The sequence below is a fragment of the Eremothecium cymbalariae genome, chromosome 6 (assembly GCF_000235365.1).
Source record: "Eremothecium cymbalariae DBVPG#7215 chromosome 6, complete sequence".
Taxonomy (NCBI): Eukaryota; Fungi; Ascomycota; class Saccharomycetes; order Saccharomycetales; family Saccharomycetaceae; genus Eremothecium; species Eremothecium cymbalariae.
The window spans coordinates 139,467-166,317 of NC_016454.1; the positions used below are offsets into that span (position 1 = coordinate 139,467).

At 39.5% G+C, this 26,851-nt stretch overlaps 9 protein-coding genes and 2 further genes across 9 annotated transcripts; 4 read left to right on the forward strand and 7 right to left on the reverse strand.

Annotated features, from left to right (window-relative positions):
- Window positions 1–96: 96 nt before the first annotated feature.
- On the forward strand, window positions 97–1,557 carry SMF3 (putative divalent metal ion transporter SMF3; the record flags this gene model as incomplete). Its single annotated transcript, XM_003647241.1, has 1 exon — window positions 97–1,557. One exon carries the CDS (start codon window positions 97–99, stop codon window positions 1,555–1,557), a length of 1,461 nt encoding a protein of 486 aa, XP_003647289.1.
- A 482-nt stretch (window positions 1,558–2,039) lies between these two features.
- On the reverse strand, window positions 2,040–3,555 carry RSC58 (Rsc58p; the record flags this gene model as incomplete). The annotated part of the gene is made up of 2 exons (XM_003647242.1): window positions 2,040–3,426; window positions 3,500–3,555. 2 exons carry the CDS (start codon window positions 3,553–3,555, stop codon window positions 2,040–2,042), a joined length of 1,443 nt encoding a protein of 480 aa, XP_003647290.1.
- A 299-nt stretch (window positions 3,556–3,854) lies between these two features.
- Window positions 3,855–7,655, reverse strand: ECM16 (ATP-dependent RNA helicase ECM16; the record flags this gene model as incomplete). The annotated part of the gene is made up of 1 exon (XM_003647243.1): window positions 3,855–7,655. The coding sequence occupies one exon, from the start codon at window positions 7,653–7,655 to the stop codon at window positions 3,855–3,857; it is 3,801 nt and encodes a 1,266-aa protein (XP_003647291.1).
- A 255-nt stretch (window positions 7,656–7,910) lies between these two features.
- SAS2 (histone acetyltransferase) lies at window positions 7,911–8,849 on the forward strand (the record flags this gene model as incomplete). Its single annotated transcript, XM_003647244.1, has 1 exon — window positions 7,911–8,849. The coding sequence occupies one exon, from the start codon at window positions 7,911–7,913 to the stop codon at window positions 8,847–8,849; it is 939 nt and encodes a 312-aa protein (XP_003647292.1).
- A 72-nt stretch (window positions 8,850–8,921) lies between these two features.
- On the reverse strand, window positions 8,922–12,213 carry Ecym_6078 (the record flags this gene model as incomplete).
- A 416-nt stretch (window positions 12,214–12,629) lies between these two features.
- Window positions 12,630–13,661, forward strand: DLT1 (Dlt1p; the record flags this gene model as incomplete). Its single annotated transcript, XM_003647245.1, has 1 exon — window positions 12,630–13,661. One exon carries the CDS (start codon window positions 12,630–12,632, stop codon window positions 13,659–13,661), a length of 1,032 nt encoding a protein of 343 aa, XP_003647293.1.
- A 162-nt stretch (window positions 13,662–13,823) lies between these two features.
- Window positions 13,824–16,397, reverse strand: STO1 (Sto1p; the record flags this gene model as incomplete). The annotated part of the gene is made up of 1 exon (XM_003647246.1): window positions 13,824–16,397. One exon carries the CDS (start codon window positions 16,395–16,397, stop codon window positions 13,824–13,826), a length of 2,574 nt encoding a protein of 857 aa, XP_003647294.1.
- Window positions 16,398–17,005: 608 nt separating this feature from the next.
- Window positions 17,006–20,127, reverse strand: Ecym_6081 (the record flags this gene model as incomplete).
- Window positions 20,128–20,698: 571 nt separating this feature from the next.
- Window positions 20,699–21,058, reverse strand: PKR1 (Pkr1p; the record flags this gene model as incomplete). Its single annotated transcript, XM_003647247.1, has 1 exon — window positions 20,699–21,058. One exon carries the CDS (start codon window positions 21,056–21,058, stop codon window positions 20,699–20,701), a length of 360 nt encoding a protein of 119 aa, XP_003647295.1.
- Window positions 21,059–21,541: 483 nt separating this feature from the next.
- Window positions 21,542–21,874, reverse strand: NCW1 (Ncw1p; the record flags this gene model as incomplete). The annotated part of the gene is made up of 1 exon (XM_003647248.1): window positions 21,542–21,874. One exon carries the CDS (start codon window positions 21,872–21,874, stop codon window positions 21,542–21,544), a length of 333 nt encoding a protein of 110 aa, XP_003647296.1.
- A 3,862-nt stretch (window positions 21,875–25,736) lies between these two features.
- Window positions 25,737–26,351, forward strand: RPL15B (60S ribosomal protein eL15; the record flags this gene model as incomplete). Its single annotated transcript, XM_003647249.1, has 1 exon — window positions 25,737–26,351. The coding sequence occupies one exon, from the start codon at window positions 25,737–25,739 to the stop codon at window positions 26,349–26,351; it is 615 nt and encodes a 204-aa protein (XP_003647297.1).
- Between the last annotated feature and the right edge of the window lie 500 nt (window positions 26,352–26,851).

Below are 26,851 nucleotides of genomic sequence, written 5' to 3' on the forward strand. Positions count from 1 at the left end.
ATCTATGATCTGGGTTAGATTGATACAGGGATCAGCATCAGGTTACGGCATTTTGAAAGTTTCGGTAAATTGAAAAGAAGCTGGAACTGATATATTATGAAAAGGTTTTTGCTGCTTCAATATATGAGAAAGTTCTTACAGTTTGTGGGACCAGGGATCATGGTCTCTGTGGCCTACATGGATCCTGGGAACTATTCGACAAGTGTGTCCGGCGGTGCCCAATACAGATATCAGCTTCTATTCTCTATATTTGTCTCTAATATCTTTGCGGTTATATTGCAATGTCTTTGCGTGAAATTGGGTATAGTAACTGGTATGGACTTGGCGGAAAATTGCCGCCGTCATCTTCCAAAAAAATGGAACTACGTTGTTTATGGATTTGCTGAGCTAGCTATTATTGCTACTGATTTGGCAGAGGTTGTTGGGACGGCGATTGCGTTGCAAATATTGTTTAATATTCCCTTGGTGTGGGGTGTGGTGCTCACAATACTAGATGTATTGGTGATTTTGGTATTCTATAAGCCTGAAAACCAAAGTATGAAGCAAGTGCGGTCGTTCGAGATTTTTGTTAGTATATTTGTTGCAGCTACAATGATATGTTTCATTTTGGAGTTGTTTAAATTGACAATTCCTGATAAGTGGATTTTATTCAGGGGATTCTTGCCTAACAAGGTACTTTTTAAGGATCAAAAAGCAATGTATATATCTTTGGGGATTTTAGGTGCGACAGTCATGCCACATTCCTTGTATTTGGGTTCTGCATTGGTCAAACCAAGGGTAAATGAGTATGATATCAAAACTTTTGGCCAGCCAAAACTTACTGGGCCCTCAATCGGAGCTATTAAATATACTTTGAATTTTTCATACATTGAGTTGATTGTTTCGTTGTTTTTTATTGCAACATTTGTGAATTCTGCAATCTTAATTGTAGCAGGAGCCACTTTATTTGGTCAACCGGAGGCAGATGACGCTGACCTATTGTCCATCTATAAGTTATTATGCAAAAGTATCTCTCCAGCCGCTGGTTTGATTTTTGCATTAGCAATGTTGTTTAGCGGTCAATCAGCCGGTATTATTTGTACTATGGCAGGCCAAATAGTGTCCTCCGGGTTTTTGAATTGGAATTTGGAGCCGTGGGTAACTAGGTTGGTTACCAGAATGATAGCTATAGTTCCATGTCTTGTGGCTACTTTGTCTATGGGAGAGAAAGGAATATCAAATATGTTAAATCTTTCTCAGGTTGTTCTTTCATTAATTTTACCAATTGTATCAGCGCCATTAGTTTACTTTACCTCAAATCGCAAGATCATGACGGTAGTGGATTACGATGAGAGTTCGAGCCCAGAACAAACTGAAAGAATAGGTTCAGAACAAACTGAAAGAATGCGTTCAGAACCAACAGAAAATACCTCTTTGGTCTTAAACAAAAGGCGGTCTGTTGATTATGCAAATAGCAAATGGTTAACGGCTGTAGCATTTAGCATTTGGGCTATCATAGGCTCATTGAATTGTTATTTAGTGGTATCTTTTTTGCTGGGAGCTGATGTTCATCTCTAGCAGCATCAAAAATATGTTAAAACCGTAGATTGTTCTGCCAGTTCTCATGGCTTATGCTCGAGTTTTACATAACACGTACAAGGTGTGGGTAGTTAATTGCCTTTAAATCATTTTTGCACAGTAGTAACACCACACAGAAAAAACCATTGTCGATGTGACGTTAATATATTGCTTGGTATAAGAATATTTGAAAAAAATTTCCTACTAGAACTGCTAAATAAATGATTTTTATTTAACCTATTTTCATATGCAAGGTATTTTATATATTAATATGTAAAGTTGTGGTTTCTAATGCTCATTTTCATTTTCAAAACTCATCAACGTTGTCAAATCCAACTCCGAAAAGATCTTAAAAAAATTTACACGATACAACATAGTTTAAAAAATATGACACTACAATATGAAAAATTCCTTCAGCGCATATTAAAGCCACCCTTTATCTGGTTTCTATATTTTATTCTTAATATACTCCACTCCATTATTTACTTCTTGTATTTCTTCTTTCTGTTCGGATACGTTCTTACTACGGGTATACTACCTGCATAATTAGCTTGCAGAACTGGAAACTCTCTAATATGCATTTTTGGGACTTTCCGCACTTGTTTAGAAAGGATCACCTCCTTCAACATTCTCTGAGCTTTAAAATACAACCTCGTTTCTTGAGATGTAGGCTTTGAAACTTTCCCAACCTGAATCCTCTTACGTTTCATTTCTTGGAGTTGTACCAACGTTTTTGAAATCAACTTGTGTTGAGTATTATCGCGGAATGCCTGTATTTCATCATCATCTATCTCATCAGCAGGGGTCCATTTGTAGAGGCTTTCTAAATTAATATTAACAGGTTTAGGAGAAGAGGGCAACATTGGCTTTTCCTCAATAAACTGAATGCCATTAGTCTTTGGCTGCTCAAGAGAATCGCCATTTACCCTTCGCATTTCAGTTGAGTGTTCACTCTCCTGCTGGGCATTCTTCTCAGCGTTGAGTATTTCTTCGTTCTCTTCATCTCCAGAGGAGTTTAACTTCCACAATTCTAGATATCCTGATTTTTCCAACCAGATATCACCAATCCGAGAAGAATCCACAACTGAACCGTTCTCCGTAATGGTCGGGGCAAACGATTCATAACCACCATACTTCAACCAAAGAGTTGTTGGTAATGCATACCAATTGGGATGCAAGAATTTAGTCATCATCTCCGTAGGAGGTAAAGTTGGATCTGGAATGTTACTGGTGTTTGCTGCGATAAACCCTAACTTGTTACTCAAACGAGAGCCTGTCTGCGGAATAATTTTAGTCACTTCAAAATTACTATTAGGAAGATCTGGCGGCCGCTGATCTAACTGCGAACTAGATATTGTAGAGGAAAACAAATCCCCAAATTTCGTTGTGATATGGTAAGACTCTACAATCGGAAGTGTATAACTCGACGAGATTTTGATAAAATCTTTTGAAATAATATCAAAAAATTCTGTATCCTCCTTGTTCTTTACACTTGGTTCACTATGAAGCAACGTAACCCCATACTTATAGCACTCACGTAACAATAACTCAGTGGCAAATTTATAAAACTTGTCCACCATTTGATAACTCCTCGTCCCTGGCGAATAATACTGGATCAACATAATACTCACCAACCGGATATCATGGTATAATCTATAAATGTCATCCTTACTCTGAGAATATTTGCCCGTTTCAAACCTCTCACGTATTGTAGTCAACTGCAATTTACCCTCCTCCTCCAAATTCACACTCCCGCCTTCACTCTTATCTTCTAGAAACTTGATATACGACTCATATATCATCTTAGGATTAGATTCAAAAAATTCAGCTGGAAACTTTTCATCTAGAACTTTGCATTTGGAAGACGACCTGAATCAAAGTCTTGTTAGTATATATAAACATGCAATTATTTTATTGAACAACAAATACCTTCATAACATACGCTTCCAAAATGATAAATAAATCTTTGAAAAGATCACACTTTAAAGATTCATCCATTGAAAAACTATTATTAGTGACTTTCTTAGCCTTGCCGCCGATTATTTATCCTTTTTAGAGAACTGTTTTCGTAGAACTTAAATAAAAACTACTTTAATATTAACCAAAAAGGAGATACTTCGTAGTCCAGAATACTGCTTCTTGAATTTTCGAAAAAAGGCAGAATAGATATCACCATATACGTTAAAGATGAACAAACGTTGTAAGATGGTTAAAGACCAGATGCAATCATAGCGGTATTGACATATATAGATGTGTATATATGGGGGTATGGTTGTATTGGTGAGCTACCATGGTATTTAATGTTTGTTTTTAATGGCGTTTTTTTTGAATGTTGAATTAGTGATGAATTTTGTAGTGAGCCAGCGGCCCTGCTCTTTCCGTTGATGGACGGCGACGGGATTCAAGTCCCATCCTAACTTAATGTCACTGTCCACAGTAGAGCCGAATCGAGGGGTGACATAGCAGTATCGTTCCGTTGGGGAGAGGTCTATTGGTTTGAAGCCTTTTCCTGTAAGAGGTTTGCTGTAAGTGAGGAGCGAGCCTGTTCTAGCGACGTTTGCGAGTGGGGTACTTTTAATATCACACAATGGCTTCATTCTGGTTTTTGGGGAGTGCGAGTTAGTATTGAGATGGAGTGAATGGTATACGAGATAGTTGGGGGGTTCTTTTCCGAGGTTAGTGATGACTGAGGACGAGTGAAGGTAGACAAAACAGTCGGCAATGTCGTTGGTACGGTGGGAAAGAACCGGGACGTAAGGTATATCCGTGATAGTTGTCTTATTGGAAATTTGGGCGTCGTCAGGGAACAATTTGTCCGCTCTTATGGCGATTTGGTCTATAAAACCAGAACAAACCATTTGTTTTAGAAGTTTAATCTGAATTTCACTAGGGATTGATGCTTTGAGGTCTTGTTCGGAGACATTGCAGGCGATATTTTCTTTTGAAGTGTTGGATTTGATGATATACATTACCTGCTTTCTTAATTTGCTAATTTCTTCCATTACCTTTCCTCTCAGGAAATGTTGTTCAATGAATTTGTTCTTCTTTTCTGGAGGGATATAGTCCATCGCACTAATCACGCTAAGAAGCCTGAAGACGTCACTGTTCTTGTCAAGCTTTGAGAATTTGGCCTTACTTTTATAAAACTTGGCTCTTAATTCCCTTTGGTGCTCCTTAGAATCAGAGTTGGTGTCTTCAGCATCGTCATGTTTAATGCCTAATTCGTGTTCAGAAATAAATGGATCTCCAACGGATAATCCACTGACAATGGAGACAACATATGGCAAACAGTCATGTTCGTTACTGACAAGCAGCATTTTCGAAAATCTGGGACTTAGAGGAAACAAGCTCATCTTTCTGCCATCTGCGGTTATCTTTTCCGTTTCATCAAGGGCACCTAAATACTGTAAAAGTTCCACAGCCTTGGCCAACGCAAAACTATCAGGAGGGGTTGGAAATGGGAAATTGACTACATTATGAATTAGCATACTCTTCATCTGCAGCACAACGCTTTCGACTGGCATCCTTAATATCTCAGGGCGTGAAAACTGCTCGAAATGATGTTCATAAACAGCAGAAGAATACAAACGGTAACAGTGGCCAGGACCTGTACGTCCTGCCCTACCACTTCTTTGATCGGCTGAAGCCTTACTGATCCAATCAATTTCAAAGCTTTGAACACCTGTTGCATCATTATATTTACGTTCTTTCGCTCTACCACAATCAACAACGTACCTCACTCCAGGTATGGTTAGAGAAGTTTCGGCAACGTTAGTTGCAACGACACAAAGTCTAGACCCTTTTGGTGGATCCTGAAATACCTTCATCTGTTCCTTAGTTGGTAGTAATGAATATAAAGGTAGTACATATAAGGGATCATTTTCTGATTGTCCTTCCTCCAATTCTTCCTCAAAACCTTCTTCTACATTATCTTCTTCATCTGTAGAATGTATGCCATCGTCAAATTCCTGATTTTCAACAACTTTAACACTGAAATCAATATCTTCTACTTCGACATCGGTATTTTTGGAGTCAAACCTCAGTATTGGGAGATCAGTATCCATTTCTTTTCTCCTCTTAGCATCCTTGGAAAATGGGAATTCTTGTCTTAGCTTTTGAACAAGATGTTTGATTTCTTGCTGGCCTGTCATAAAAACTAGAATTGCACCAGGTGGTAATCTTCTGTGTATTTTACAGGTCTTTCTTAATGCTTCATCTACATAATCAGATGCTGTGTGACGAGCAAAGTGAATAGACACAGGATATTGTCTAGCATTAACTGTCAAAATTGGAGGTTTTGTATCAAATAATGTTCGATTTTCACTGAAATCAGATACTCTTAAAGTGGCAGACATGATAACCAACTTTAACCTCTTATGCTTCGATGGGTCCTGGGCGTTTTCTTTAGCACGTAAACGAACACAACGACTTAACATACCAATTAAAATGTCTGTATTAATATTTCTTTCATGCGCTTCATCAATAATTATTGAAGAATAGTTATTTAACTTAAAATCATTCATCATCTCTCTTAATAAAACACCATCTGTCATAAATTTAATTCTGGTGTCTTTTTTCACCGAGGAATCAAATCTAATTTGATAACCAACTTTGGCAGAGTGATTACCTAGTTCTTTAGAAACACGGCTAGCCATAGACACAGCTGCAACTCGCCTTGGTTGCGTGATTCCAATTAAACCAGGTGTATCTGGAGAATCTGGATGACCATAACCTGATTCATACAAAAATTGGGGCACTTGGGTAGTTTTACCCGAACCAGTTTCACCAGAAATAATTACAACATCGTTATGATGTATGGCTTCCATTATCCTATGTTCTTCTGCAAATACTGGTAATTGAATTCTAGCGGCCTGAATCTCTTCAGTCCTTACAACGTTAACAACAAATGTTTGTCGCTTGGAGTTCATATCTATAGACATGTTTTCTTCCTTTAAACCGTCATCCAAGTCCTCTATTCTAATAATTGGTTCATATTTTAAGTTTAATTTTGGCATCTCATACTCAACATCATTTCCTTCTATCCTTTTAATTTCTTTATTAGCCCAATCCTTAAATTCTTCAGCATTCTTGGTGTGCTTAAATTTTTCAAGCTTCTTTGCATTAGTCTCTGAATATTCATTATCAGAATCTGATGTAGATTCTTCATCCTCATCTGATTGATCTGAGGTTCTCTCCTCCGCAGCCGAAGTTTGAGATTCCGTTCTCGGGCTTAACAATGATACGCTTGCAGAAGCACCTTCACCTCCATCACTTTCTGAAGAAGAGTCGAAATCCATGGCATTTTCAATCTTATGTTTTCTCATTTCCTCCATTTCCACCCTCTGTCTCCAATTATATTTTCTCTGAGGAGCCTGAGTGGAGCCATTGACAACTTTGACATTTGAAAAGCCAAAACCAAAGCCAAAACCTCCAAATTTACTCGGCCTGTTATCAATAAATCCTCCAGAACGAACCTCTGTGTTGATTTCATGTTCCTCTAAACTATTTTCATCACCAGATGACGAAGGACTATCGGAGTCAGAATCTTTCTTCAAATCTTCCTCCAAATCTTCAGGGTGATCCTCTAACCAATCTTTAACGTCCCTCTCTTCATATAAAATTCTCTTGGTCTGCTCATCGCCGCGACCCTGTCGTTCTAATTTTAGCGCTTCGTTAAATTCCTCTTTCTTAGTCTTTCTACCCTGTCCCAATTGTTTACTACTTGTTAGAATAGAGGTGTCAATTCTATGGCTTTGCAATTTCTCAATAAGCACTTTCTTCTCCTCCCTCTTCAGTTGATGCTCAATAAATTTCTCCAGTCTCTTCTTTTTCATTCTTGTCATCTTGGTCTCCTTAGGAGTGAAAAGTTCTTCCAACTTCCTTTTCTTAAGTTTCTTCTCCTCAGCAGTTAAAGGCTGCAATAACTCAGTATTTGGATTTGCCTCCTTAGCTGGTATAGAGACTGGCTCATCATCCTCATTTTGCAATGAATCTTCATGCATGGTAAATTGCTTGTTCCTAACTCTTTTAAGATCCTTCAATTTGGCCATCTGGCCAGCTCTAGCCTTTTCATTCCACCGCTTCCTATAAGTACCCATAACTAATGCACTGAGACACTATGAAGCACTATATAGCTCAATAATTCACCTTTATTCAACCCCTTCTGGTGATGGATGTGGAATGGAAGAAGCGATGAGATCAAAAATGGTGAAAAAATATCACTCGCCTTTTACGAAAGTGTACATTCTCCAGTTACATTACGTTTAGTCACATAGGTTATTTAAATATTCAATTAATAATACAGTAGTGCCTTGGTTTTTGAATGTTTAGCAGTTCTATGTTGTTATAATTAAATGAAGACCACTAATAATGATGAAATAGGAGATCTTTATGGGATTTTAGAGAAACCAAATATCAGGGAGGTGCAATTTGGTCTGGACAAGAGATTTAGGACTTGGTATGGTATTACTGTTTACTTTGCTAATGACAGAAAGTCTTTAGGTTACAAGTTCAAACATTCAGGGACCAGTGAAAGAAATCCTGAGCCGAATGGCGACTACTTTTGGCTAGATACATTGCTTGTTTGCGAGTACTGCTTTAAATACTATGACGAAACGGACGAATTCATCGCGCACGAACGATGTTGTCGGTATAAAAGGCGACCGCCTGGTAGAATCAAATACTTAAGCCCTGAGTATTCAATTAGGAAAGTGAAGGGCACAAAACATGAGTTGTTCTGTCAATGTTTGTGTTTGTTCACAAAGTTGTTCTTGGATAATAAATCAGTCTATTTTCGAATGACGGGATACGAGTTTTACATTCTATATGAGACTAACTCGAATAAACCATTGGGATTTTTCTCCAAAGACCAGTATTCTTATAATAGAAATAATTTGGCGTGCATTCTGGTTTTCCCGCCATACCAAAGACGTAATTTAGGGACCTTGTTAATCGATTTCTCGTACAGATTGTCTAAGAATGATGGAATTATATCGGGTCCAGAACTTCCACTTTCCCCATTTGGATTAATTGGCTATCTAAAGTTCTGGTCATTTTCAATTGCTTGGCATATCACCGAAGGAGACCTTTCTGATAGGCATAAGATTTCTTTGAATACTATTTCAGAAGTTACTGGCATCAGAGTTGCCGATGTTCTCACGGTGTTGAAGCACATGCAATGTCTAACCGAAAATGATGAAATTCTTTTGCCCGTGGTCAGAAGATGGGCAAAAGATCACAATGTTGAAAGGGGATTTATGCTCAAAGAGCAGTACTTGGTGCTTAATGATTAGTTTTTGATTTTTTTTACACATCTTACGGTTGTAAAATTGTAATTATATACACACAATTTTTATTTAGGACACTTAATTAAACAACATCTGAATTTCTTCAACCCTATTCTGCTTTCGCTTTTCTTCGTCCGCATCTACAAAATCTCCCAAAGACCTCTTTCTCTCTTGAATTCGTAGCATCTTTTCCTCAATACTATCCTCTACGATAAATCTGATGATTTTCACAGAGTTCAACTGGCCGATCCTATGAATTCTATCCATAGCTTGATCTTCCATACTTGGTGACCACCAAGGGTCCATTACAAAAGCAGTTGAAGCACATGTTAAATTGAGGCCGACCCCACCAGCTTTCAAGGATATTAACAATATTTTAATCTTGCTCATGTCTTTAGTAGTGAACTTTTCAAGAACTTTGGAACGAGCAGCCAAATTCAACCTGCCATCAAATTTGTATATTTCTGCGCATTCAAGGGGGAACGCATGATGTAATTCAGTTTCTAATATATCCAAATAGGAAGAGAATTGCGAAAATACAACAACTTGTTGTCCAAGGGAAGTATCAGATAGATATCTCAAATGCTTGATCAATGCAATAAGTTTTGAAGATTTAGAGCCATAATCATACGGTACCACTTTTATACTATCAGATTTATTATCTAACCTTAAAAGCGTACTCGTGCTAATTGGTTCTCGACAGTTTGGGCAATTCGTGTCAATTTGCTTCTTTTTTGAAATTGAATAAATTCCATTATGCAGGATTCGCAAAAACTATGCCCACATTTGGTAAACACTACCTTTGCCAAGGGATTAATTGATTCTGAGGCACAAATGGAGCATTCAAAGTTCTGCGTTGAATCTTCATTAGGGTACATGTCATTTATTAACTTTATTGTGGTTTCCAGGTCATTACCAGATAGACAAGGTTCATTGTGGTTGAGTATAGAACCTAAATCTAATGTATCATTGATTAACTGATTGCCTTGTAAATCTTCATCGTTTTCGTCATTCGATCCCAAAAGCTTAACGTGACAACAAACTTGTCTTAACCTTAATATGTGAGTCAGTATAGTAGAGTATTTCTTTAACAAATCACCACGAACCAAACTTTCCTTAACAGCATTTTTAGCCTGATTTAGAAAATGTTTATATAACTCACTCTCATGTGCGCTAAATTGAATTTTCTCTATAATGATTTCCTTTGGAGGTAAATCAATCAACGGATTGCCGTCAATATCTTTCATGGACTTCGTCCTACGTAATAAAACTGGATCCATAACGGCTTGGATAACATCCAAGGCGGCCTTATAATCTTTCTTTTCAAATGGGTCAGAAACAAACTGCTTCCAATAACCAATTTGTGACCATGGTTCCAGATGTAAAAATTTAACCAATGTATACAGATCCTCGAGCCTATTGACAATTGGCGTACCAGTTAACACCCATCTTCGCCTACTAGTTAAGTTCATGACTGCTCTAGATGTCTTTGTGCTTCTATTTCTGATGGTATGGCCTTCATCGATTATAAGACGGAAATATTCAACTCCAAACAAACCTTCTGAGATCATATTCGAAGAATTATGGTGTTGTAGCTTACTCCATTCGCTTTGAACAATACCATATGTTGTTAATATAACTGTTGGGGGAGAATTAGTCTTTGTAATGATTGTTTTAATATTGCTTATGTTACCACCATAGTATATCTCACAATGCGCGGCATCACTGGCGTTACATTTTTCAAATTCATTATACCATTGAGTGAGCAGCGACATAGGAACAACAATCAGTGTGGTTTTAGCTGCGTAAGGCTTAATATTTTGGCAGCAGTCAACCGCAGTTTCAGATGAATCCACAGTAACTTCATTCTTCAGAGATCTCTCTAGTATATAATCAGAATCACATGGAACAGTGTTAATAAGGGCTAAAGTTGAAATGGTTTTACCCAAACCCATCTCATCAGCTAGAATGCCACCCTTGATTAAAGACTTTATAACTGGCTTTTCAATAGAAAACTGACCTGTGTGCAAGTTAGCGTAGAAAAAGGAATCCAAACCACAATATACAGGCAGCTGTTTTGAAGCTCTGGACGCCTTCCAAGACCTATCCTTCGGCCATTGAAACTTCTTCCATAGCGGATTCATCATATCCTCATCTACATGCATCATACTATCCGTCGTTGGAAGTTTTCGGAATTCCATCTCTCTTCTCAACATCCATGTCAAACCTTGTTTCTGGTAGCGGCGCAGTTTTAACTTGAAGCACCCTTTATCGGGTTCCATCTCGGGCAACATATTAGCAGAAGCAGAGGATTGAGCCATTCTATAAAAGTTCTTTAGTTGGTTCAAATCAAGATAGTTTTCTTGGGAATCAGGATTTTCTATAGTGATGATATCCTCTAAGTCGTCCTCTTCAGAGATATCATAAACTTCTGGTTGTTGGGCACCACTTTGTGCGCCATAAATTGGCCTGATATTAACCATCTCAAACAACTTGAGAAATGCCCTATTTCTAAATTCTAAAGCATGCTCCTGATCACTAGAATGATCCAAGTTAGTAGTTGTAGAACTGAAAGAGATACTGTTAGCATCCTTCAACGTTTTGTCTTCAAACAAACATGATGTAATAAAACAATCCAATTGAACTACAAAAGTATCGCCAACATGCATCCTATCGTTATTACAAAAGATCATGGTAGCCGTAAAATCAATCACCTGTGAATTCCAAAAAATATACAATATTTCGGAAATATCTTCCGGCAACCTTCCCACTTCCCTGGATGTAGCCGAGTCGTAAAACCTTATGAACTGGGAAAAGGAAATCTTCTTCTTCTGCTTCAGGCCAATATTTTTCAACGCTTTTGGATTCGTATTCCTGAGTTCTAACTCACATCCATATTTTAAAGATGAAACCGTTGGCCTAGTCGCCATCGCATTTACTTGAATAGATCCAAGGAACCTTCGCCATTTAATCGAATCCTTATGTTTTTTATCCCCCAAGGCTCCTTGCCGTATTCAAATAAGTTCCTCTTCTTGGAATTCAGATCAGCAGTTCTAACGTCCAATGTTCCAGGGCCCTCATTTTTCATACCATCATCAAAATGATGCTGAATAGCCTTAGCAACACCATCCACCTCCTGACCAAAGTCCATCCAATATCTAGCTGACAGCTCCTCACTTAGACTACCTAAAACCTCCCTCAAACCTTGCATAAAATTTTGTCGAGCGTCCGCTTCCAATATATCTTCGTCATTTTGAACTGATTCGGCAAAGAGAGACGAATCCTTTTTATCCAGCTGTAAGCCTAATTCGTCCTTGAAGAACCTAGGCCTCGGCTCCTCACCAGCTTGATCACTTTCCATATTTTTCATTATATTGCAAGCTGGTTTCACACGGTGAATCTCAAATTTCCTTTCTCAACGTCACCGCAGATGTTTGTTTGTCGGAAAGCAGGATAAATTCTACGACAGAATTAAAGTCCCTTAAAAATGTCATATGCCCGAAACTATGAAGAACTTGAACGTAAATTTGGATTAGCTTAGCCTGAAGGCCCCATAGAGCAGCATTTTTCACATAGTTCTAGTTGACAACTGTATTGGGTTTCAATGATGCAGGTTCAGTCTCTTTCTTAACTTGACTAAATTAAGAAATTATTATCGAAACGTAAGTTTGCTTGCTTGTGCTTGACTTTCGTTTTAGTTAAAAAATCATACAGCTAACAGCCCAAGTACGCATTGTGTACCTTTTTAGAGTTGACTCGCAGTCTAAAGAGCCAAGCAATTCAAAAATGGCTGTTTACAGTGCTCCTAGATGGCTTCACCGAACATCATTAACCATCTTCTGTAGTTTACTGGTTGCATTTTCACTGGTTATGCCAATCGATTCTGTTGTACAGGCTGCAAGGTCAGGAAAGAATGCGTTGAATACATCTGTTGTTGTTGGTGCTGTAGTTCTCACTGGTATCGTTTTTGCAGTTTTTGCTACTAGTAGAGTATTGGTGCATAGATCATGCATACAGGATATACCCAAACGATATATTCCGATAACCAAACATGACATACTCCATAGTGCCTGTAGGGATGAAATAACAAAATGCATAGAGTTTACGCATAAATCTGGTAAAGATTTAAGGACTCCAATGCGCAAGGTTGTTCATGATGGGTTAGAACCACCACCAAACCCCAAGTTTCCAGGTGACGATACAATACCACCGCTATTGAACTACAAAACATGTCTCAAGGTGGTAGCAGATAGATTCAAGTTCCAGGGAATGTTTTTAAACAATTTAGATGCGAACCCAAGGATAGGTTCAACCTTCAGTCAGTATGTCAGAGAACAATTTAAATCTGAAGATGAGGCTCTTACCCGTCGTGTTGATGAGTTCATTGACTTGTATGAAAAGATAAGGTATAGTGATACCCCTATAAGGAGAGAAGAGTTCCTTAGATACATGGATATTTCCCTTTATTTCGTCGATCTTTCATTGATTATCGGTCACGAACACCCAGTTAATATTAATGAATTAGCTTATCCAGCATCTTCGAAACGGACGTCTGTAGCATCAAGTTCCAAACCAGGCACAATTTCAGGTGAATGCTCAGACTATAATGGAAGTGGAGATCTGATCCAAAATAGAAATTGGACCGCTTTGCAAAGAACTGGTAGCACTGGAACAGTAGCTATTAGGATAGTTTCAACTCAACCACCAGAGGAACCTGAATTTTATAGAAACGAACTACAAGATGCATCGGTAAGCTACATAAAAGGTGAGCACACCCCTTCGAGCGCTGGAAGCTATAACTCTGTAATAAGGCGTTGATATCAAAAGTACTACTATAAGTTTTTTTGTTTTACGTACCAGGTAACAATAATATCACAATTACTAAATATTTAATTTCTTTACTTGATTCTTTTGAAGTATAAAATTGGGGGGGGGGGGTAAAGGAGAGTTACCAATATTGTAATATACACAACTTTGCTTTCATAATTCGCAAATTTCTTGAAACCATTGGTTCAATTGAGCCCGTGTTGGTTCGTGGGAAACAGATTGATCGACGTCTGATTTGAACTTGTCTAACAAAATGGAATATTCATCCGAATACTTCCGTAGAATACTTTTGATGAAACCCATTGTGCTTTCATATTTCCACATTAGATCCAGCCTTGACAATTCATCATCATCAAGCATAGATTCGTTGTCCACGAGCGGGGCTACAATTTCTTCGTCTGGCATACCTAATTGTGATATAGTTTCGTTAGCAATAGTCACTAACCTCTCAAATACAAATTCGAAAACACTGATATCACTGGTTTGTTGTAAAGCTAGCTGGGTTAATGTCCTAAAAGTAGATTCGATGGAGGTTGCTTCGACCAACCCCAAGTTTTGGCCATTTAGATCTGAAAAAGAGAACGCTAGGATAGATTTGGCAGTTACCAATTCGCTGTGTTTGAACGAATCGACAATCAAAAATCCGTTTTGGGAGTTACAGTTCCAATATCTAATAACGGCTTCAATAATCCATTGTTCTTTCACTACATCTGACAGGGCAATCTTGCCTAATATCATTACTAAATCATTCTTGGCATCGGAGATATATTTGTTGGCATGAGATAGAGATCTATTACCTGAATATACCAACGCTTGAATTAACAATGTGACTGTAAATCTATCGAAATCCGGAATTTGAGCACTACAAGTTGTCCTAATATCTTCCAACAACGATTCCAATTCAGAAACATTTTTTTCAAGTTGTTGTTTGTGAAAATAATCTAAAATCAGTTGGACTTTGTCATGGAATGGGAATGCTTCATTTTTAAATAATAAATCATTATCCTTGATGATTTCGGGGTCAAACTCAAATCCTTCAAAAAGAGATTGATAGTAAGCAGTTAGTTGATTCTTTGTTATATATGAGGCATCCAAATACTGTTTGAATTCAACTGTTAAACTATCTTCAACATCTGGCCTATTCGACGTTAACCTTAATTCCTTTCTTATTAAGTTTTTGGCAAACGTAATACGTGGATTGTAAAACGACTTGGAGAAGGCAATGGAATCTTGCTCCCATTCATTCCATTTCCAAGAGAAATTAAAGTTACTCATTTGAATCGAAAACCAGTCTAGATACCTCATTTTTAATTCATGGTCCATATTATCCAAATTATTGTAAAATAATCTGAACGCTCTACCAAAAACCGGAGCAATAGCTTTGGGAGAATTTTGACAAATCTCGACCAACAATGTGTAAAAATAGGCAAATGATTGAGTGACTGTTGGTAACTTGAAAATTAAACCCAAAATATTTTCAATAGCTAGATCTTCGATTTTATAAGTAGAGAGCTCTGGGGTTTCCTCATGTTGGGCCAATAATTGTGCAACTGACAGACCTGGTTCAGTGAAAATGCCTGGCTTAAAGTATAGGTCCAATGTTACCACTTGCCTTGCAACTTCATGTCTGTTGAATTCTAAACTTTCAACAATATCAACAATTATATCGTCGAATAACATACCGGCATACGAGGTGACCGGAACGACAGTAGAGAAAGCACCCACGACATTTGGCAAGTAGACTTGGAAAGCGGTTCTTGGAGTCTTCCACATACTATCAACGGAACCTAACCCTTTATCCAACCCACTGAAAGGCAATAGTTTCTCTAATTCAGGCAATACTAATGGATCGTTAAACTGTAGTTCAGCTGGCAGAGAGCCCAACATATGTTGATAATCAGGGAATAAGTTCTTCAATTCCTTCATATCATTAGCCAAGCAATTCTTAACATTTGTCAAAACAACTTGGACCCACTGAACAGGTGCGTATGGCAAATTTTTATTGTATTCTCTAGTCAATGAAAGGTCAACCTTTTTCACAAAATAGTTAGATTCCACATACAACATTAGATCTTGGACCTTTAATTTCAATTCTTCGCTTTCTCTGTTAAAAAAGAATAAATATGGGATATCCAATAAAGTGTTTGTATAGATAGCTTCAGATAATGGGTTTCTCTTCTCTCCACTGGCTTTGTTTAATTCCACAGCCAATTCAAACAACTTCCGGTATACGCCAATTATCTCCTCCACAGAAATTATCGGAGATAACAAAGATAAGAATCTCAAAGTTAGTTTAACTTTATTCCATGGCCCAGTTTCATTAGACGTCACCTCAAAATCATCATCTGCACTAGCACTGATCCATTTTTGTAACTTTTCGTAAAACTGATTCACAATAGTTTTCCCAGCAACTTCATTCCCAGAGTTAACAACCATGGTTAACAAAGCAATTGCCGGTTGCTTATGTGGCTGTTCTAGAATCAGTGCATTAAAGGTCGACAACAGCGCAGAATTGAAGTACTCATCATTACCAAATTCATTGATGATCGCTTCACTTAAAAACTTAATGTCTTCTTCGAAAGCCTTCACCGACTCACCTATAGTCCTGATATCTGGCAACATATCTTTACAAAGCTGAACCACTGGTGGCAGTCTCTGTCTTTTTGGATAGCGTGGCCTGAAGTCACGGTAGCCATCTTCTTCTTCATAATCTTTAGATAAAATCATGTTAGTAAATTATATTTGGGCAATTGGTGTACTTGATGAGTAAGAATACCCCGAGAACAATTCGAACAATCAACCATAGTATTCATGAATCTAGCAATCGTATTTATATGTCGGCGATGATCCCATATCTTGCCACAAAACATTATATATACAGTTCTTTTAAGTCGTTAAAACGACACCAGCGACTGCTTCAGCTTTGATCTCATCACATATCACCAGTAATAAAAATTGTTTCACAAGAAAACATACCATATCTCCTTTTCATCCCGGACATATCTAGATGGAACGTTAGAAATATCTCTTTCTTTATTTGAGGTTCATTGAACTGTCATTTGAATTCAGTTGTTTATCCATCTAAAAACTTCATCATCAATTTTCACCGTTTTAATGTGGTGTACGGATGTTACAAGTTCCAACACTTTCGATTGGTGTAGTACCCATCATGAACTATGCAATGGGCTCTCTCACCCCTCTTGATGAGATCTGCATGTTTGAGTACGATATGATAAGTGTAGCTAGTTTACTAAACAACCTTTTACTATTCGTGTGTTATTATTTAACTTGGGTGTACACTATATTTCAAAATTTATATTAAAATACAAATATAATCATTTAGTGGACAGTTTATCCTTCAATTGTTTGATTTCAACATTCTTCGCCTGCAAGGTTGTCTGCAATTGATCAATCTTGTATACCAGATCAAGATGGCTTGGTTTTACACCATTTTCCCTCAAAAGAACTTGTTCTTCTGCTATAAATCTTTTTAATCTTTCCTCATTAAGAGCCTGGATTAATTCCACAATTTTGGAAGATTTCTTTCTCAACTCTATCTCAAAATCAACAATCGATAAATTTCTTGCCTCCTGACCGGCTTGCCTATCTGATATTTTTTTTCTAACCAAGCTTCCCTAGCAACCGATTCTGCTAACTCTTGAGAAACAATGTGCAATTCATGCATCAAATTTTTACTATCTTTGATGAGATTCAATTGATCCTCAGATATGTAAATCGTTTTGAATTTTGTCGTCCCTTTATAATTTCCTACAAATACAGCAGGTTCCAATTCATCTTGACCGCTTGCAAATATTGGTGGATAGAGCTGTCCTGGAGGATCGCTATAATTTGATGCTGTCTGCTTGTTGTCTGCAGCAGTCTCTTGACCACGATCATCCTCAGATATTTTTGCATCCTCATATAAGACCGGTTTTTTCATGTTTGACAATGACTCGCATTTAAAGGAGTTACTAGATGGTGTTAAGAAGTTGGCAGCAGTATTACTTCTGGATTTAGATTCTGATCTTTCACGGAAGTAACTATTTGAGCGAGATGGTCTATTAACGGGGGTGGAGTTCTGCACATTATTCAAGTGAGACCCTGAAGACCCGGAGAATAATGAATGAAACGATCTTCGCTTGTCCACGGGACTCTGTAGCACATGATTATCCAAACTGTCCGGTGTCTCTCCATCTTCTGAGGGAGTTAAGGATTGTTTCCTTCGTACAGCAGCATTCCCATCAAAAGATATTATTGATTTTAAACTACCCGCCCAGGAAAGTCTTCTTCCTGCACTGAGGCTGGAAGAATTACCGATTTTTCTTCTATTAGGTGATGGAGTAGACAAAGTGGAGCTAGGTTCTTTACTCCTTGAGGAAATTTTTCTCAAAAAATTTTTAGCCTTCACAAACCCATTACTCTTTGTATCTTGTTCATCATATGTCCTTTCGGGTATGGTATGTACATTATCAGCTTCTGTAATAGTACTGTCACTTATTCTGCTGACCATGTTAGGTTTCGATTCTTTAAATTGAGGATTTTGTTCCTTGATACGTAATCCAGAGGCCGTAGCGAAAGCTTTATCCTCGCTGCTTTGACCAGTGATACCATAAGTAATATTAGAATTTTTATTTTCTCTTAGTGGCTCAGAATCATTATGAGAAAATTGTGAAAAGTTTGATTGCGTCCTTGCATTTTTACTATCATATGTAGTGGGTTCTGAACCTTTCCCATCACTTGAAGACGAATCTGTGGCCATCCATGGGAAGCTCTTAGAAAAATCATCAAAATCATCAGTTTGAAGACCCTCTATGAGAGCGCTAGACGGACTGAGGTCGATTTCAGAATTTTGGTCGTCTTTCCCATCAAGTTGTTCGCTGTGCAAAGAATTCTGTTCATTATTCGAAAAATTTTGAACTTTACCCTCTGAGTTTTCCTTATTGTCAGTGTAAACAACATTGTCCTGCTTTGAAGGTTCGGTATGCAAAAAGGCACTCTGATCAACTTGCTGCTGTTTTGGAGGAGAACTCTTGTTTTTGTTATTAACTTCATAACCTACTGGAGCAGTATTAAAACTGTTCGATGCCCGTTCTTCCAACGTTCCTAACGGATCTCTTTCACGTTCACCAGTATTTTGGAGTTGTTCCTGTTTTGGAGTAGCTAGCTTGAGTACATTCAATGTACCAGGTGGGGAAACAGCCTCTTCCCTAATAACTTCGTTCATCAGTGGTGATTTTAAGCGAAAAATGGTGTCTATCTCTGGTTCCTCTGCAATATCTGTTGTTTCGGTCCCACTGCTGGAGCGCCGTATCGATTCCGAATCCATACTTATAGTAGTACCATAAGAAGAGGCAGAAGTCGATCCTGAATGGTTTATTGAGTGAGGAGGCGGATAACGCATTGATTCTACATTTGCGTATATATTTGGCGGAGGCTGGTTTTGTAGCGACATGGACCTCGGACCACCACCAGGAGGTAGTTGCTGCTGGTGGTGGTACTGGTGATAATTAATATTAACAGGCATAGGCCCGTTCATGCGGGGCGAAGGTTGATAATTCCCACTAACGGGTCCTTGAATAGGTCCTGACATCTTAGGAGGCATTCCGCGCCCCCCTAAAGACATCGCTCTTGATCCATTAGCTCCCATAACCATAGGAGGACCAGGTCTATACCTACCTGGACCACCAGGTGGAGAGTTTTTCGGAGCAGGCACCCTCGATCCATACGGAGCGACATTCTGGCCTGGAATACCACCATTGCCATAAGAATTAAACTGTCCCATTGGAGGAGGCTGGTTATATGACTGCAAAGACATTGCACGCCCACCTCCAGGAGCCAAAGGAGACCCCGCTGGCCCTGCGCCAACACCTCCCATTCCCATTTGAAATGGCTGCACCTGCTGCCTCGTTTGACGCGCCATAGAATTGAAAACCATTTTCTTCTGTGCATTCACATGTTTTCTATATTCGTTGCTGCCCATGCCCTTTGCATCACTGGTCGCTAAGGTAGGGATAATTGGTGTTGTATCATCCATTGCTCCACCATATCCATATTTATGTCCACCATTATTCCGAAGAGTTGTCAAATCATTGAAGGTAACAACAGCTGCGTCATCACTCATCGTAATCTCCTCGTCCATGTCCTTCTCATCATCTACCATTCCTCCCCCTCCTTTTGAATGCTTCAGCCTACCCTTGAAAAGATTCGCAACCGATGAATTCAAAGAAGAACTTCTACCTCTAGTCTCCCCACCAGCAAACCTGCCTTTATTCCACCCATATCCTACCCCACCACCGCCCATAGGTACATTTCCTCCATGAGACGTCCCGAAAGGAACTTCTTCCTTCACCATTGTCACCTCACCATAGCTACTTCCCAACAACATATTCCTCATCTGCGCATTCCCTGACTGCCCAACTCCTCGCTTATTATTTACCGCAGCCAACCCAGAGTCCATCTTCGTGTCCTATATATATAATAATCTGCCTTTCAGCACAAGCCTTCCAAAAACCACACTCCAAAATGTTCAAGCAAGATATATAGTAACAAAAATTCTCTCGATTGATCTAACCCGTTATCTGTTCTAAGGAACCAAAATAAATTCCCTTGATTATGCTCCCTGGATTCCTTTACTTAAATAGCTGACTCCCAAGTCACAAGCCTGCTTCGCCTTAAAATTTTAGACTAAGAATAGCTTTATGCAGTTTGACTATATCCACTTTGCAAAGGCAGGTTTCAACTTTAATTTTGCGGATCGTCGAAGATGCTTTTTTGAAAAGTGTTTGAACCCAGAGAGGTTCACGCAGAGACAGCTCTGGTTTGAAACTCATCCAACCATATAACAACATGTGTTAGATAGTACGAGGCAATCCAAGAGTTGGAGGACAAAATGTTAGTGAGCGATTGGAAGTACTCCTCGAGCACAGAAGCGTTTTATGTATTTAGCTATTTAATTGGTTGGTTAATGTAGGGCGACAAGTCACTAGCAACGAAGATGAAAGAGGCTATGTAGTAGGAGTTATGCAGTATCAAAGAGCCCTTGGCCTGGGATTGGACGAGGTTGTTGTGCTATTAGCTGTAGTGTAGGATATAGAGGGCGGGATGGGTGAGTTTTGGGTACTGGTGCCGTCCTCCGTGGCGGGGCGGTGGTCTTTGTCGTTATTGGTGGTGGCAGCGTGCTGAAACTCGTTTATAAACCATGTGACAGTTATCCAGAGGAATAATGCAATGAGGGAGAGTGCAGCGACGTGTATATTGCGGGTGACGTAGAGGAGGGAAGCCAGCAATGATAGAAGTGAAGTGAAAGAAACGTGTGTTGCGATGACTAGCTGCGGCGTGGGGCCGGGTTGGAAGATGCCTTCCCATAGTTCAACAAAGAAGTTAGACATAGGACCTGGCACAAATAGTAATAGAGACGTCTATCTTCAAATGTGGGTCCAAATGGGTGCTTTCTTCTCTGTGTTAGTAACAGCATGTTCTTTATCCACCCAGGTCTTCTGACCTTTCGGAGCATGGCCTCGAGCAGAGGACAACTGCAGCCTCATTGTTAACGGAGCACATACGAGTCGCACGTCGCTCTTTAACCGCAAGTCAAGCACAGCTGTAACACGCTTGAAGGCTCGACTAAACACTACATACATACTACACAAACACCTGAAGGCTGGAAAACAACCCCTGAGGGGAGGGAGGCGGCACTGACACCCCAGCCCCTTGGAGAGTAGACATGGCACAATCGCGCAAATATCACTTTCGATTAACCTATACGAAATACGTAGAAAAATCTTACCTAATGGAATCCACAATCATGCGACCAAGGGATCAATAGACCACTGGAGCCATATGATCGGATGATGGTCTTAAAAAATAACCAATCACAAACTTAGACCGAAGAAGCCGAAAGCAACAGCTCCCAAAACAGCTCCGAACTTCCAGGAGACTGGGTTGGCAACGGCCATACCGGCAGCAGCACCACTTGAGGTGGAGGCGGCACCACTGCTGGTACTGCTGGTACTGCCGGTGGTGGCAGCGGTAGCAGAGGTACTAGCCTTTGAGCCGGTACTTGTGGATTCGGTGGACTTTACACCAGAACTAGTACTACCGGAAACACTGGAAGCGGACACATCCCTTTCCATGACCAAGGTACCAATGATCGAAGTGTCACCGACAGCTCTTTGAAAAACATGTGGGGTAACGACAGTGGTCATCTTTGTTAGGTATTATTATTTATATTATCGATTCACTGTGGCTTCCTCAACGAAAAGTCACTAACTCTGCACTGCTGCCCACTCTCACTTACCCACTTCTGCAGTTAATGTAGCCAGTATATTTATACTTTTTTTCATACAACCGTTCTGATGGCTGTACATAGTAGATCTGTACATTTAATTTTAGCATACAAATTAAAAACTGCTTTCCTTTTGAGGCTGAAGGGGGCCACGCCTCACAATTCGCGTGCGTAACAAAGTAGCAAAAGACGGTGCAGATCATCTATACGAAAAACCTGGGCGTTCGATAGATTATACATAGCCAGCATATAGTCGTAATGATCAAAGTCGCTTCTGTGTACGCCTCATCGCAAGTTTTTAGCTATCTAGCCATCTGAGCCTGTACTAAAGGAAAATTTCAAAAATCAAGAGCTACAAGTAGAGCAGAGATATTGTATTATCTAATTATTCCCCAATCGAAAACCTTCGCCTGACTAGGTTAAGCACCAGATCAGCTTGGAAGAGGAAATTGGGTTTGTGATGGAGCCCCCATATCATCTTAAGGTCTGCTGGTTACATATATACATATATAGGGAAAGCAAAAAGCTGGTTCGAAATATAGCTCCGAATGGTCATTTACCAAACTAGCGAAGTTTTGCCGAACAAGGGTGTACGACACTTTAACGGTGCTGCTATATTGCGAGGACTTAGACGATTCCAGATCAAACTCTACATTAATTATAGTAGGGAAAAACGCGGACTCTATATGTCTGTCTAAAAAAGGGAATATCAGTACGCCTCGAGTTTTCAGGAAGAAGTTTACTCGCTCGAGAATTTTTCGGTATGCGTAACTGTATGGAGTATTGCGACGAAGCTATTTTCTGTAACGCCTGCTTCCGAGGTTTGGAGGTTTCTCAAAGTGGCGAGCCAGCCGGACTATGGCTCGTGTGCGAAGGACTGTATGGTTTTACTGTAGATAAAGAAAACGCAGAAGAGCCAATATGGATAGCGGATATTCCGAAGGAAATATATATACGTGTTTTATTTGTTAAAAAGGCTCTCTGTAGATGTGGCATAATGGACTGTAGCGATGAGGGTTAACGAAATGTTGGTGAAATTGGAATAAAAATAGGGTATTAGTTTTCTAGTACTAGGACGAAGGACTTTAACTCAGCACGCAAGACAGTACGTACGGATTGTGAACATAGCACCTATTCTATGTGGTGACTGTAGAGAAGGAGGATTCCTCCTCCTTCTTACATAATATCTGTTGCGCAATTTTTAAATTGAAAAATCAATTTATCAGTGCCAAGATGATCAAGGAAGTCAAATCGCAACCCTCTTGGGAAGATTGGGAGACAGATAATGGGGGCAACTGATGACTTCTTCTATTCGAAGTGCTAGGCGCTTGCTTGGTTGCTTCCATGCTTACTGGCAAAATTATTCGATATATATTGAAATTAAATATTATATGCTCAGATAATCTCGAATGCCATTGTTACACTACATTTTCGTCCCGTCCCCTTCCTCCCTCGGTTGTTCCTTAAGTTGATCTTCCCCTGGGTTCTCTAAACCAGAAAAGTTTTTACCATTAAATGAACAAGATCAATTAAAAGTCTAGTTTAGTTTAGCAGTCCATTGGATTTCTTTTTGAAGAATGAAAACAACAGCATTCCCCCTGTAAAACAGCCGTAAGGAAAACAAGAATTCAAATTAAGCACTGCAACCAATGTAATAAATAAGTATTATTATTGATATTTTTCTTGTATTATCATAGCAACATCCCCAAAAACATAAACAATGCTAAGCCGCCTCCAAATTTCCAATTTGCGCTGTTCGATGGCATCGCATTTACACTAGTTGGACCCGTCTGTGTGTTAACACTTCCTATGCTTCTTGTTACATCTGAACTTTTGGAGCCACTGGTACTAGCTGAGCTGTAAATACCAGCTCCTATGCTACTGTAGTAAGAGTCGACCTGCCCATCATCAAGTGACAACAAGGATACTGAATTTGCGCCCGTGGTGGCGTCTGAAAATTCAAAAACCATAGAGGCAGTAGTCAACGAACCTGTGTCAGTTTGAATTATCCCACTAGTCATTCCTTGCAGTGATAGGATATATATATGGATTGGTCTTTATATTTTAAACGTGTGGTTCTTTTGATCGTTTTAGTTCCTTAAAAAGGTTTAATGCTTTAAGTTTCTTGCGTAAAATCACTGTCTCTACTGTATGTATATCAATAGTATATTCTCTTGGATTATAGGTCTGGAGGTCCGAAAATATAAGGCATTCATTAAGAATCTTGCGATATATGTACTCTTCTCTGAATCGATGCTCTACGCTTTCACAAGGAAAGACCTGTTTTAGAAATTTATAGATGTTCGCATTCACGCATGCACGATGATGCATCATCCAAAATTCAATCCTACTGCATCTCTGAGCAACAGCCGTTCCTCACCATTTCCCACATGCCCAGAACTTAAAAAAAACCACATAATCTGCGTTTTGCTTCGTCGTATTATCACTCTCACCCTCTTGCTTGTTCTCGCCCATACCCTCTCTCCCCTTTCAATTGTTAAGTTCTACATATATTACGTATAATTTTTTAAGAACATCCCCTTAAACGCACTGATACGCGGAAATACGTTTCATATATACGGCTATTTGGCTTTATGATTAGCTTGAAAGCGTGTAGAGAGACGTCTGTGCAGTAATATCGCACTAGATCATTGCGCAAGTGAAAAAAACACTCTTGCCCACGTCGCTGCTTCATGTTCGCATTGCAATTGTGTTTTCGTTGTCCTTGAACATTGTTGCGAGTCGTCGCATCTTCTTGCGTCCTCTGGTGATATGACGTCTTTTAAATCCGACCGATCGGCATATGCATAACGCACGCACCTTCTCCTACGCATCTATATACGCGGTATAATATACATAAACTACATACTCGAGCATATCAAGTATGCACATGTTCTCCGGTGGAAAAAATCTTGGGTTCCTATAGCGCCGACAATCCAGACCGCTACAAGCCTTTAAAGGGTCCAGACCGATCTTTGCAGCGATATCGAAAGCTGGTTCCAGGAATGCAAATCCCTCAACAGGCTTCATACAACAACTGTGTGTATCTACCTCCTGCCCGTTTCCTGGTGCCCTGTACCCTTCCATCGCCAAACAACCTCCTATACGTAACCAGTTTCCGTAGTCCGTGTGGATGTATATGTATGCCACCACTCTGGAGAGCTCTGGGGGCAGAACATGCCCCTTTGTCTTATAGCGCCCCTATCTATCTATCATCCCTATCTATCTATCATCCCTATATATTTCCTAAAATATTAACGCTCTCAAAATTCGCACCTGCCCAGATGAATAATTTTGAATACTGATGATGTTCGAAAGGAGCGGATGCCTACGGGCTTTACCATAATAGAAGTCCAGCCAAACCCAATGGATCCTCGTTTTCTCGAGGCACACGTACGACGCATAACACAATAGGTATGCGTGTGCGCCTCACGTCATTAGATTGAACTTTTTCGAGCGAGGAAAACGGTTACCCGGGAGAAGAAAATCAACGAGATAAACAGAAAAGACCTAAGTTCCGAGTAATTTTGCCGACTTCTGATAAAGAGCGGGTAACCGGGAAATATATGGTCCGGGATGCGTGCTGAAAAATACCCCAAGCAAAAAAATTTCAAAACGCCGAATAAACGTAATGTTTCTTTTTTTTTTTCACTGATCTTTTTAAAATATTTTCCAGCAGTACTGTAATACTCTTCCAAGTGAAATATTTGTTATCTTGTGCATCCTACTAAGGACAGTCGTCGAGTGGAAACTAGTTCGAATTCGAATCAAATAAGTCAAGGATGGGTGCTTACAAGTATTTAGAAGAATTGCAAAGAAAGAAGCAATCTGATGTTTTGAGATTCTTGCAGAGAGTCAGAGTCTGGGAATACAGACAAAAGAATGTTATCCACAGAGCATCCAGACCTTCCAGACCAGACAAGGCTAGAAGATTGGGTTACAAGGCCAAGCAAGGGTTTGTCATCTACCGTGTTAGAGTCAGACGTGGTAACAGAAAGAGACCTGTTTCAAAGGGTGCTACTTACGGTAAGCCAACCAACCAAGGTGTTAACCAATTGAAGTACCAAAGATCCTTGAGAGCCACTGCCGAAGAGAGAGTTGGCAGAAGAGCTGCTAACTTGAGGGTTTTGAACTCTTACTGGATTAACCAAGATTCCACCTACAAGTATTTCGAAGTTATCTTGGTCGACCCATCTCACAAGGCTATTAGAAGAGATGCCAGATACAACTGGATCGCCAACCCAGTCCACAAGCACCGTGAAGCCAGAGGCTTGACCTCCACTGGTAAGAAGTCCAGAGGTATCAACAAGGGTCACAAATTCCACAACACTCAAGCTGGTAGAAGAAAGACCTGGAAGAGACAAAACACCTTGTCTTTGTGGAGATACAGAAAATAATCTGCTTGATACGCGTTGCTGCTGGTTTCGTATACTGAACTGTGTATATCTATCTATATATTACGTACATTTGCCTTTCCAACACCACAATCAAGTTTTTTTTAAAGCTCCCTCCTGCTCCCTGTCATGCTTACCAAATTGGACTATCTGGGACGACGCACACACCGCATCCTGCTTCGTTTTTGCAAGCATGCTAGAGATCCTCATGACGTCCCCATCTACATCTTCTATCTCGGTCCCCCACAGGAATCTTGGAAAAATCCAAATAGATAGATATAACTGACAAAAACTAAATAATATAATTATGGGGTTTCTCCATTAAAACTTGACTTGACCATCCAACTGACTACCTGACTTGTATAGTTTCTAATTTCTGACCTCTGACCTCTCCCTTGCCCTCTCAGAGCCCCCAGCTCTGAGACTCGACCTATACACCTGTAACGCCATGTATGCATGCGTCGGTTCTGCTCGACGACAGCAGCCTGGAACTTATCGCCCTG